The sequence below is a fragment of the Sinocyclocheilus anshuiensis genome, unplaced genomic scaffold (genome assembly GCF_001515605.1).
Source record: "Sinocyclocheilus anshuiensis isolate Anshui unplaced genomic scaffold, SAMN03320099.WGS_v1.1 scaffold524, whole genome shotgun sequence".
Taxonomy (NCBI): domain Eukaryota; kingdom Metazoa; phylum Chordata; class Actinopteri; order Cypriniformes; family Cyprinidae; genus Sinocyclocheilus; species Sinocyclocheilus anshuiensis.
In genome coordinates this window covers 2,554,590-2,567,471 of record NW_015555703.1, presented here as the reverse complement: position 1 = coordinate 2,567,471, position 12,882 = coordinate 2,554,590, and the positions used below count along the sequence as shown (strand labels likewise).

Sequence of the window (12,882 nt, the reverse complement as noted above, 5' to 3'; positions counted from 1 at the left end):
AAAAGTAGTATGAAAACCCAGACTTGTGGAAGTAGAGGTTACTAATGAAAGGAGAAGCAGGTCAACTGACACAAGGAAAAGAGATGGGAGGATTCATAGAGCGAGAGAGAGGTGGGGTCTGTTAGATCATTGATTATGTTGCTGCTGAGCCACCAGGAGCCGCTTCGCTCCGGCATGTGTGGAGAGGCCAGGAATGCATTTAACACAGTTGGGAGTGATGACACAGATCTGATGAGACAGCCAGGGACGGCACAAGACCAGCCGAAGCACCTCTGTGCCTCCCTTCCTCCATCTCACCCTTCCATTCCCCAAAATAGAGCCACAAGCACAAGTTTAATATCAGCCATTGTGTTCAGAGACATGTTACCCTGCTGGCTGACTGAGCCTGTTGAAGTATATTTCAGTATTTCATGTTGAAGGGCACAGGGGAGGGAGGATCTGCTGGACTGTCATGAAAATGTCATACAAGATATTTTGCGATAAAGTGCCAAGCATTATGATAATGACAATTTGAGGGAGAAAGTAATGTCATATTGAAATACATAAAGAAAGAAATGGTCCTACACAAAGATTTTTAGCTTTGCTTTTGGGGTGAAACGTGACCTAGATATGCAATCCACTCATTTGTGTTAAATTCCTGGTTACAGAACGTGATCTCTGCAAGATAGGAGGAACATGGATGGATTAGGTGTAACTGTTTCTTGTTCTGATGCATGTGCATGTATTAATTAAACAGCACTGACTGCACACTTCAGTATCTCTGCATTTCAGGGCATCTAATTTTAGAAAATGTTTTATTTTTCTACTTTTCATAGTGAAAAAGACTTTCTCAGCAAGTCAAATTATGCCTATAGTGATGCCATAAGTCGTATCAGTATAGTTACAACTTCATATATCCAAAGCTGTACTGTAAGTCCCTGTAGTCCTGACTTGTGACAGTGGATTCAGAGAGCACTCCCTTCATTCTTCATTGAAGATGCATATGAGATCAAGCCATGAGGTACATCAAAGGTACTGCTTACAACACTCAAAGACAGGAATGTGTCAAGTCACAGGTCAGGTGAAGCACAGTGGCCTCAATAATTATTAAATGGAAGAAGTTTCACTCTATAAATGAAAACTGACCAATGGGAACACAGTATACATTACTGACCAATCAAAATAAAATAGCATAAATTATCAACCAATGGGAAGACAGCATATATTACACTGACCTATTGGAATGCAGCATTCATTACCAGTCAAACGTTTTTGAACAGTAAGATTTTTAATGTTTTTTAAATAATTCTCTACTGCTCACCAAGCCTGTATTTATTTGATCCAAAATACAGCAGTAATATTGTGAAATAGTTTTACTATTTAAAATAACTGCTTTCTATTTGAATATATTTTAAAATGTTATTTATTTCTGTTATCAAAGCTGATTTTTTAGCATCATTACTGCAGTCTTCAGTGTCACATGATGATTAGAAATCATTCTAATATGCTGATTTATTGCTCAAAAAACATTTATTATTATTATTAATAATATTTAAAACAGTTGAGTAAATTTTTTCCAGGATTCTTTAATGAATAGAAAGATCCAAAGATCAGCATTTATCTGAAATAAAAAGCTTTTGTAACATTATATACTATATCATTCAAAAGCTTGGAGTCAGTATAATTTTTTGGGGGGGGGAATAAATGATAGAAATTAATACTTTTATTTAGCAAGGATACTTTAAATTGATCAAAATTGATGATAAAGTAATTTATAATATTACAAAATATTTCCATTTCAGATAAATGCTGTTCTTCTGAACTTTCTATTCATCAAGGAAACCTGAAAAAATTCTACTCAGCTGTTTTCAAGATAATAATAATAATAAATGTTTCTTGAGCAGCAAATCAGAACATTAGAATGATTTCTGGAGGATCATGTGACACTGAAGACTGGAGTAATGATGCTAAAAATCAGCTTTGAAATCACAGGAATAAATTACATTTTTCACATAGAAAGCAGTTATTTTAAATAGTAAAAATATTTCACAATATTACTGCTTTTGCTGTATTTTGGATCAAATAAATGCAGGCTTGGTGAGCAGAAGAGAATTCATTAAAAAGCATTACAAATCTTACTGTTCAAAACCTTTGACTGGTAGTGTACATTACCAAGACATGCGAACAAAGCATACATTCGGTTGGGTACTGTCAAATACCTCAAGAAACTAGGGACACTGCGAAACATATCTCACAATTCAACTCATAGCAAAGAACCACAACACCACGAAAATACGGCAATCGTGTGAAAGAAATCTCTCATCACTGGCCAACAGGAAGTACTACATCACTGTGCATAATTTCAAAATTCTGTAACATTTCCAGGGCAAATTCTATACACATAAATAAAGGTATTCATGGGAAATGTCCAAAACTTACCATAATGATGAACGTAACAGGGCCAATGAAACTCCAAATGAAATGATTATCAACCCTCAACCAACAGCTGGAAAGAAGGAAAAAAAGAGAGAAATAACCACCATAGAGGCAATTACTTAAAGCCACGAACACACTGCAAAGTTTCGAGAGTGACAACCACTTTCATTGGAGGGAATGAATTCCCTAAATCAGCGTTTCCCAACCCTGTTTCCGGAGGCATGCCACATTTTGGATGTCTCCATTTTCTAACCCATCAATTTCAGGTCTTACACTAATGAGTTGAATCAGGTGTATTTAATTAGGAAGAGTTCAAAAATATGTACTGTTGGTGTGCCTCCAGAAAGAGTGTCGGGAAACACTGCCATAAATAATTGTTGTGGTTTGACAGTCATAACCACGTTTTGGAACTTTAATTAGAGATTTTATTATATGGAGAGATCTACCATTGGAGAAAGCATTAACGGTCAATTTGGGTCATGTGTGCCTCATAAACCAATCACATTAAAGCCTTGGAGGCTCACTTAAAGGGATGTCAACTTAGCTAACATGACATGATCAGAGATTATTGGATGTAAAATTGGACGGTATGACCAAAGCATTATGATGATAAAAGTACTTTTATTTTACAGTGACAGTATCACAAGACAGGTATTTAATTGTGTTTTAACATTTCAGATGTCAATACCACAATGTAATGATGAATTCAATACCATTTTTGTACCATAACTAAAACTAGCACTAATTTAGGTTAAAAATATTCTCAAGTTTTCAATAAAACAAAGATCAAACAAGATAAAACATTACTCACGCTTTCCTCGTCCCATAGCTCTTATAGTCGATGGCTGCCGAAATGCCAACCACCACACAGGGCAACAGGTAGCCAGATGCGTAATAGTATTTTCGTCTAGAGAATTCACTCTCAAAGACCTCCACAAGCATGAGGAACAACTGAACGGCCTCCAAACACATCCAGGCAAATGCAGAAAGAAAGAAGAAATGCAGAACTCCAGCAATCACAGAGCACACAATCTGAGAGGAAAGAGATTAGAGGAGTTTAGTCTGCAAAGCTGTTTTTATAAGAACATCTTTGTTTATAAGAAAAGTTATTGGAGTCAAAACAAAATCATCAATCATCAAAAACCTCTAACACAGGGCTAGGCAATCCTAAACCTTAAACTAAAAATTAAGGTCCCAAAAGGGGGTTTTCACAGCGATGCCATAGAATAACCATTTTGGGTTCCCCAAAGAACCTTTAAGTGAACATTTCTTAAAAGAACCATTTTTCTTAGTGTGAAGAACATTTTATTAATATTAAGAACATTTTTCCACTGTAAAGAACCTTTTGTCCAAGGGAAAGATTCCATGGATGTTAAAGATTCTTCATGGAACCATAGATGCCAATAAATAACTTAACAGTAATAAAATAACAAAAAGAATCAAACAAACCTGCCTATGGTTTGATGCTTACGATGCCTAAAAAATATAGGCAGCTTACTAGGGTTGAAATAAGCCCTTTTCACACCAAACCCCCCACCCCCCACCCCAAGAGTGCTTAGCAGAATCACACGTACTAAAAAAACATTTACCCACCGGAGGTTCAGTCATGTTGATGCCCACAAGAAACAGAAGCTCTGCGATGAAGAGGTTGATGCAGAGGTTCTTGTGGATGGTGTTGCGATCACTCTGGAGGCCACGGAAAAAACAGAAGGTGAAGATGCTAATGGCAAGGCAGACGAGTGAAACGGCGATGCCCATTCGTGTGATAACTGTCAGCAGGAGCTCGTGAACGCTTCCCACACCCTTGAAAAAAAAATAAAATTAGCATTAACAATTACTTGACTTGAACACGTCACTTGTCAGAATTGAATCCTTGGTAATTACCTTTTTGTTTTTTTTGAATGTGTAGAGACTAACTGTAACCTCTAAAAAATGCACACAAAAAAAAAGATCTTACACTGTATACATCTGCTGGACACATACAGTGGCTATCTTTTATACGCTTTTCTATCATTCGCATAATTAGCAACAAAATGCTGTTGAAACTGTAATGTCAATGCACTGCAGTGATCACTTCCAGTAGAGACAGCTATTGATTAAAATGGAAGCTCATGTCTGGTATAGACCGAGTGTTTGACAGCAGACATTTTAACTCAGAATGTCCTAACTTCCTAGCATTTGAATAATCTATCTCATGCCTTTGTTTACACATAGCATCAATACAGAGCATTTTTTAAGAAGCTAAAGATGTTTTAACACTGACAGGTTCTCTTTACACATCTAAACAACAACAACAAAATGATACATTTACTGAAAAGGCTGTATGCATGAATGATCTGATGCTGGGCAGAAGGTTAAAAGCTTTTGTTGAGACACATCGTCAGTTGTGTACCTCAGCATCCTTGGGTGTTTTCCGTACTCATAATACACCACAGGCCCACCACAGTCTCTTCAGACCCTGATGTATGTTTACAGCTAGTCGTTCTTGACATCTAGTTTATCAATGTTTCTTGATGTTTAGCCGTTTCTCTGATTGCAAGACTCATGATGCAAAGATTTACACTGCGAGAAGCAACAACTAGTTTAACAAGCAGTGAGCTGTTTAGGTTTGGGTGTATGTCTCCTTGCCACTTTTTGGTTTCTTATGGTGCTCAATTGTTGGTCCAGGTGGTTCTTACTTTTTAGCCACAGTCAATGACTGCTTGAGTGCACGACTGCCATGACGCATGATCAGGGCTGCGTTTCCCAAAAGCATTGTAAGCCAAAGTAGATCATAGACCCATTGCCACCAATGGTCTGTACAATCAATTTATCTCACTATGCTTTTGAGAAACGCAGCCCTGGTCTCTTATGGTCTTATGGTCAATTGTTGGTCCAGGTGGTGTCCTTCTTTTTCAGCCATAGTCAATGATTGCTTTGCTCTGTGGGCTCTGTGAATGCCTTTACTGTCTGCCTGCTGGACTGTCCTCTAATTCTCAGTACCCTCAGGAGCTTTGCTGTGGAGTAGGGGATGGATCCTTTGTATCTCAACTCAACTGGGCACACCTTGATGTTCCAGTCTCAAATATCTGCTTCTGCTGTGAGGTTGGCATGGCATGTACCTCAGTGTCCTACTAAAGAATATGGACAATGAAGACATATTGCTGTAATCTGGACCGGAGAACAAGATTTGTTCAACCTCAGGTTGGTGCTGGCGATTTCCACGGGAAAGGTAAGTTTCTGGTCTAGGTCAATGTGCACCATCTAGGCCCTTGTGGCATCCAGTGGGCCAGCCTTAGGAAGCAAGGTGTCTGCTGTTCCTTACTCTCCCTCTCGAAGCAAAGATATTAGAATTGCTTGGGTTGACTGGGCATTCTGTGGCATAGCATTGGTTGTTGTTCTTTGTGCTTAGTCCAGTTTAGGTTTATGGGAGAAGGAAGAACCTCATTTGTGGCACAGATGAGAAAACTCATTCTATCTTCCACCATATTCCACAGGTCTTTGCAGGTAGTTATTTTCTTCTCAATACCCTCCCATCTCATCCAGCTGTCTTGCTTGGTTTGAGATATGGATTTAGCGATTCTAGAATTCTTGATTGGCGCATCTCCTCCACCACAAGTTGTCAGCTGGTGTTGCCATTTTAAAAGGTGGGCTTGCTTGTTCCTTGCCCAAAACCCCTCTTCCATGTTGTACCTAGCCTACATTAACCCGATGTCAAGGGGTAATTGTGCATCCGCTGATGGTGGATTGCATTTCCTTCCATTACTAGGGATAGAGCAGGACTGTTTGAGTATCATGTCTAACCTAACTTGAGCACATTTGTATTCCTCCATAAGGCTCGTAATTGGGAGTGAAAGAACCCCGTTTCCATACAGTCCTATCCTGATGACATATCTTGGTAATCCGAGCCACTTCTCATATGTGAGCTAATCAAACACTCTAGCTCGCTGACCTGTGAAAGGGCGACTTCGAACAAGGTAATTGGCCAGAAAGACAGGGCAGCTGCAAATCTGGTGCCTCCAATTTGGTCTATTGCCCTTTCTTTCCTATTAGAGCAGTACTGTTGATATGCTCGAGGCCAGTGATTATATTCTCCCTTATTTGTTGTACTTGCATGTTGTTTAGGTTTACATCAGACTAGCATCCAATGCTTTTAATTGGCTCCTCCAGCACTGTAGGCACTGATTCAATTATCGGTTGGATTTGTTCAAACTATGAAAATAATGTGATATTTACTTTTGGTTTGTGGACCAAGACCATGTAAGTAGTTGCACCACAAAACCAATAACTGCCACATTTATTACAGCTTAAATGACTGCTATGCTATCATATCATATAATGTTTGGTGCTATCAAACAATTACTACTGATATGTCATACTGACATAATTACATTGTTCCCAGAAATCTACTAGCGACAAGAGATCCATTCATCAAAGTAGATTAAGAATTATATTAAGAAAGTGCCACAATATATTCATTTGTTCTCTTGTAGAGATAAGTTGCTGTTGCTGTGAAGAACACAAATTATTTCCAATGAATTCTACTGTATCAGCAGAAGAAAATTACATTCTGAAAACTGAAGAGACTCAATATATACAGTACCAGCATGTACAAAACAGAAAATGGGCTCTGAAGAGTAGCTGGTGACTTATAATTACTAACTGAAGTAGGGTTGCAAAGGGGTGGACACTTTACATTTCCTTAAACTTTCCAAAAATTTCTGAAATTTTCCAAAGAATTCTAGAATGTTTCTGAAATTTAAAGGGATAGTTATTAATTACTCACCCTCATGTCGTTCCAAACCCGTAAGACCTCCATTCAAACGTTGGAACGACATGAGGGTGAGTAATTAATGACAGAATTTTCATTTTTGGGTGAACTAACCCTTTAACGGAAATTTTCCACTTCTTTGCAACCATAAGCTGATATGTTAATTTCCTGATTCCTTAACCGGATGTCCCACCACAGGGCAGGTCTGGAAGCGACTGATACTCACCGCATGTGCATCTCGATGGGCCATCAGGATTGCAAAGTTAGTCAGGTGACTGCAGGAGCAAGTGGTGTGAGTCTTGTTTGTCGCGAGGAGTTTGCAGCCTTGTGTTGACCAGTATCCTGTCATGCTCCGCTCAGAATAGTTCCAAAATGAGCAGTTTGGATTGAAGTAGTTCTCAGTCTGATAAATGGAGAAACGTGAATATGACAGGTGACATCTGCAAGGTTTTGAGATTTAAACCTTTTATACCCAAACATTATGTTTTCCTTGATCAACAATCTCTATTAATAAACAAGGCTGATTCACAAGAATGTTCTTTGCTTTTGTTTAACAATGTTTTTAAGACTCTAATTTTAACTCCATCCTAGGATGATTATTCAAAATAATATGCCCCATATTTTGTTACAAGATACATTCCAGGTACCAGGAATTCTATCGAAACTTTAAGAATTTTTAAACCTTTCTTCTCATTAGATTTGAAGCATATAGATTGGCCTTACTCTGGCCCTTCACTTGATTTCAGTATTTTATATAAATACAGTGCTGTGAAAATGTATTTACCCCCAACATGATTTGTTGTTTTTGTGTATAAGTCATATTAAATAGTTTTAGATCTTCAAACAAAATACAACATGAATCAAAGGCAATCTGATCAAATCTTTTTTATTGAAGCATAAACGTTGTCTTACACCTATCACCAATGTGAAAAGGTAATTGCCCACTTAAACTTAAATGACTGACATATTTGAATCACCTTCTTCCTCATCATTTCTGGAATATCTTTTACATTTGGCATAGTGTGTTACTGGGTAAGACCCTTTAAGTAGTGTTAATTTTGTTAAAGAAAAATGACAAAAAATATTCGTTAACGACTTTTGTTTTCTATGATTAAGATGAGACACTGACATCATTAAGCATTAACTGTGACTATATCAACATTAAATACTGTTGATAAAATAAGATTGAGAAAATAAGTGTAAACTCTATATCCAAAATTTGTCTACATTTTCAAAAAAAATTAGATTTAAAAAAAAAATCCCTATAGCAGAGCTTCTCTTCTAAAAGGACATTTTTTTCGCCCAATGTTTTACTTTATGACTAAATATAAAATAAAATAATAATAAAAAGGACATTTGACAGGACTAAGACTATATTAAACAGCTGAAAAAATGTAACAAAACTTTTACCCAACTTCATGCTACTGAAAAAGTTCTAGTCCAGCTTAACCCCATTATGAATGCCGTTTCATAGATTTGGGAATTAGTAACTACAGGGGCATATACATATTCACACAGGTCCAGTTGGTATAAGATAACTTTTTTGCTTCAATAAATAACATCATCATTTAAAAACTGTATTTTGTGCTTACTCAGGTTGCCTTTATTTTATGTTAGATTTTGTTTTCATTTCTGAAACTATTTAGTATGAGATATACACACAAACAGAAGAAATCAAGAGGGGGACAAACACCTTTCCACAGCACAGTATTCAAAAAGACAAAATATCTAAAAATAAAATGAGAAAAAAGTCTTTAAGCATTTAAGTTCTTACATCCAAATGCGCCAGAGTGAAGATGAGTGGTTCGGACACGAACACGCGGCTGGATTCTTTGTTGATGGAGGCGGAGAGTATGTGGGAGTTGACAGTCAGGCTGTGGTTTCTGACTCCGCCCTCTCCCATCAGCCTCACCGTGGCGTTCTCCGTACTAAGAAAATGCCCCAAGTGCTTATAAAGGACAAAAACCAACTTGGCAACACCTTGAGTAAATAAATGATAGGAGAAGACCATTAGTACTTGCTGGATTTTGAAAGAAAAATATCTTTAAATGGACTTAGGGTCATAATAAAACATCTATAGTCGGGTTTCCATCTAAAGATGTGAATTTAACTTATGCGCAAAACTGGAATATCGCATAAAACATTTGCGAACAAGCATCGTTTCCATCCAACAAGTCAAAGAGAACAAAATCGACACTTCCTGATAAACTGGCAGTATAAATCACTAAGAAAAGTAGGAGAATATAATAATTTTCATGTATAATAAATTACTTGCGCCTCAGAGCGAGAAAGACAAAACACAATGAATGCAGTCATTGCTTTCGGAGGTGAATGTCAGCTGTTTGTCGTGTAAGATATTTCTGGGAGGCAATTATACAGAAATACTTTGCTCGTGCATTTCCGAATGACCATAACAACATTTCAGATGCTGTGGAATGAGATCGGTCCGCTGGTTAGTCAGGTTTTGCCGTCCCATAGCGCAAAGTCACATGACTTTTTTTGATGCACTTGGAGGAATTTATTCGCAAAATGCGTTTCCATCTCCATTTATTCACATCAACCCTTTTTCACACAAGTCAAAATCCACCTCAAGCGAGCGTAAAAACTTTTTTGCGAATTAAGGGATTTTTATTCGAAATTTGGCGTTTCCATCACTCGTTTCTCATGCGGTACTTCAAAATGATGGAAATAGGGTGATGGAAACATAGCTTATGGCATCTTTTTCTTATTTTGAACTTTCTCTTTCAGGTTAAGTGGAGCAACAGATTGAAGGGAACACTGTGAGCGAGCAGAGTAACAACATGTGGAAGAATATTCGACAGTGCCCTTGAGTACTTACATTTGTTACAGATACAGCAACACAAGAAAGCATGCAATGTATGTAAAGCTTGCAATGCACTGACTAAGTACTTGTGCAGAGTTTTTATGCCTTCATTATGTTCTACAGACCAGGACTTTATTAACTAAGCATCTGAGAAGTTCTTACATTAAAGCATTTGAAATGACTATAGCCTCGCTTTTATTTACCGTTTTTACTGTTTAGTTTGACCATGTTTGCTGAGAGCTGAATCGTGGCTCCTCTTTTGCTGCTCTGTGGAAACCTGAAGTCCTGAATTTGGCCATCGGTGCTCAACACGTACACGTCCAACACTGAATGAAGAAAGAAAGCAGAAAGATGTGTGCCATTTGGCGTTTTTTTTTTTTTTTTTTTAAACAAAACATGAGACAATGGCAGTTACATGAAATTGCTTCTCACATTCAGGTTCTCACATTCTTCTGCCAGATGGAAATGAAGGACTGTTTCATTAAGCCAATGCGAGGTAATTTAATTAAAACGAGACATTGTGCACATAAAAGAGAGTGAACTGAGAAGATGGTTTCAAAGTTTTCCAATGCACCTCAGGCCAACTAACTCTGCAAAGCTGTATTTGTACCGCATCATATAATTTTCAAATGAGAGGCAGAGAACAAAAAATGTATTGTCTAATGTAAGCAGAAAATGTTTTCTCTTTAACAATGAACACTGTTCTCAAGAAAATTAACTTGTGCCATTAAAAAGAAAAAGCTTCTTCATTACCTTATACTAAAATTGGCGCTTTTAACTGAAAGATGAGACTTCCTTTCCTACAGATGCAGCATTGAGTGTTGTGATTTCTGACGTTCATTTCTCTTTTGATGTGAAAGCAAGAGACCTGAGAGCTAAAGCTTGACAGACTCCATCCTTATTTGCTTTCAATGTATTTTGGTCAAAATCTGCTAAGGGGTAATAATGGAACAACGGTTTTAAAAAGTGATATTTACAACAGCATCTACATTTTCATGCATTTAAATATACAAGTTTTGCTAAAAGAGATGATAAAAACAACGTTGTGCCTTAAAGTCACTCTTTAAAAAAAACAAAAAAAACTTTTGGTAACACTTTCTAAGAAGCCCACATTTATAATGCATTATAAGAGTGTTCTTAAGGCATTATAATGAATGCATAATGTATTATATAAAAAAAACGTATAATATGTTGTATCATTTCATGAGTAATCATAACAACAGTTTTAATGCATTATAATATTTACTTATTTGTGGTTGTAGCTTTTAAGAATATGATGATTTATAATACACAATGAACACAATGCATCCACTTAACTCACAATGGATTATATTTCCCATAGTTATAATGTTTTATAAGTCTCATATCTTTCCATTGCTAACTTATTACTTTACTTAAAGCAGACAAAGACCACTTATAAATAATAACAAATAATAATACAAATAAAAAATAATATATTTTTTTCTTAAACAGCCATAAGATCAGATATCTGATCAGATGAATGTTTAATAAGGCACATTTGATTTTAACTATATTTATTGTAATATCAGTAAGATACTGTAGATCTTAAATAATGTCAAGATATGAAACTTATAATCCATTATAAATTAAGTGGATTTAACATGGTGTTTATTGCGTGTTCTAAATAACCATACTCATAAAAGTAATAACCACAAAGTTTTATAATGTATTATAATTATTGTTATGATTATTTATGAGATGATACAACATATTATAAGTTGTTTTTTTTTATAATGCATTATGCATTCATTATAATGCCTTAAGAATACCCTTATAATGTGTTATAAATATGGGCTTCATAGAAAGTGTTACCGAACTTTTTTTTTTTTAAAGTCAATGAATTTGCGACAACTAAATGTAACATTTTTGACACGCCAAACATGTCAGTCTCCGAGTAACATGCAACAATAAAATTCATTCTGTAAAATAAGTATAACAGACTATGCAACTACCCATTTTGAACGCCTCCAGCACATTTTATAATACCCCAAAATCAGCTTCAACATGCTGTCTGTCAGAGACGATAACATAATACATAATGCACATGAGTATAAACTTGTTCTCTAAAATTGACAGGTGATTTTTATAAAGTCTTAGTAACACTTCACAAAGTTTACATGAACTAACAATTAAAAACACTTGTAAAGCATCTCAGTTAATATGAATTTCAACATTTACTAATGCATTATTCAAATCCAAAGTTGGATAAAGTTGTAGTTTTATTAAATAATATTAACAAAGATTAATAAATACTGCAACAAATGTATTGCTCATTGTTAGTTAATGCATTAATTCAGATTAACTAATGAACCTTGCTGTAAAGTGTTACAGTTGTTTAAAAGATTAAGGCAATTATCAAAGTTTGATGAAATAAAAAAGATGATATTTTTTTCATGATTTGTTACATTTAATCACCCCTTTGCAGATGTTGAGACATAAACATAAGCGGGAAATCTGACAACGGAAGTCATATGAGTTTGGAAGGAGTCAAAGATAATCAAATAAACCTTTTTTTAATTTTAAAATCCCCCAAAATTACAACCACGTACTGTCATTTAGAAACTATTCACTCTAAATAATATCACAGACCCTCAAACAATGTGTCTGAGAACAACAAAACAAAGGGAGTGAAGCAGCACTGAGCCCAGGTTAAAAGGAAAACACCTGCAGTTCGCTGTACAGTGAAATGACAGATGAGCGCACAAAGCTGTCTTATATGAATGAGATCACATTACTAATAAATTCCACACTTCTTTGGAGACGTCAGCATCTGAATGGTTAAAGTCGCCACATGCTGAGACCGGAGCGAAGTCGATTTGGTTTCAGCACATTCACAGTGATGAATGCATTCATGAAATATTACAGAACAGAA

The 12,882-nt window shown here is 36.2% G+C and overlaps 1 protein-coding gene across 4 annotated transcripts in view; it reads right to left on the bottom strand.

The window, feature by feature from the left end:
• Nucleotides 1-12,882, bottom strand: part of LOC107671708 (adhesion G protein-coupled receptor L2-like) — a 122,913-nt gene that overhangs the window by 17,111 nt on the left and 92,920 nt on the right. For all 4 annotated transcript variants that reach the window (XM_016464639.1, XM_016464640.1, XM_016464642.1 and 1 more), the window contains 6 exons: nt 10,193-10,315; nt 8,940-9,145; nt 7,392-7,568; nt 4,009-4,218; nt 3,227-3,447; nt 2,419-2,485 (listed from right to left, as the gene is read on the bottom strand). In XM_016464639.1, the coding sequence (XP_016320125.1) occupies nt 2,419-2,485; nt 3,227-3,447; nt 4,009-4,218; nt 7,392-7,568; nt 8,940-9,145; nt 10,193-10,315 (1,004 nt within the window). The remainder of the gene's footprint in view (nt 1-2,418; nt 2,486-3,226; nt 3,448-4,008; nt 4,219-7,391; nt 7,569-8,939; nt 9,146-10,192; nt 10,316-12,882) is intronic.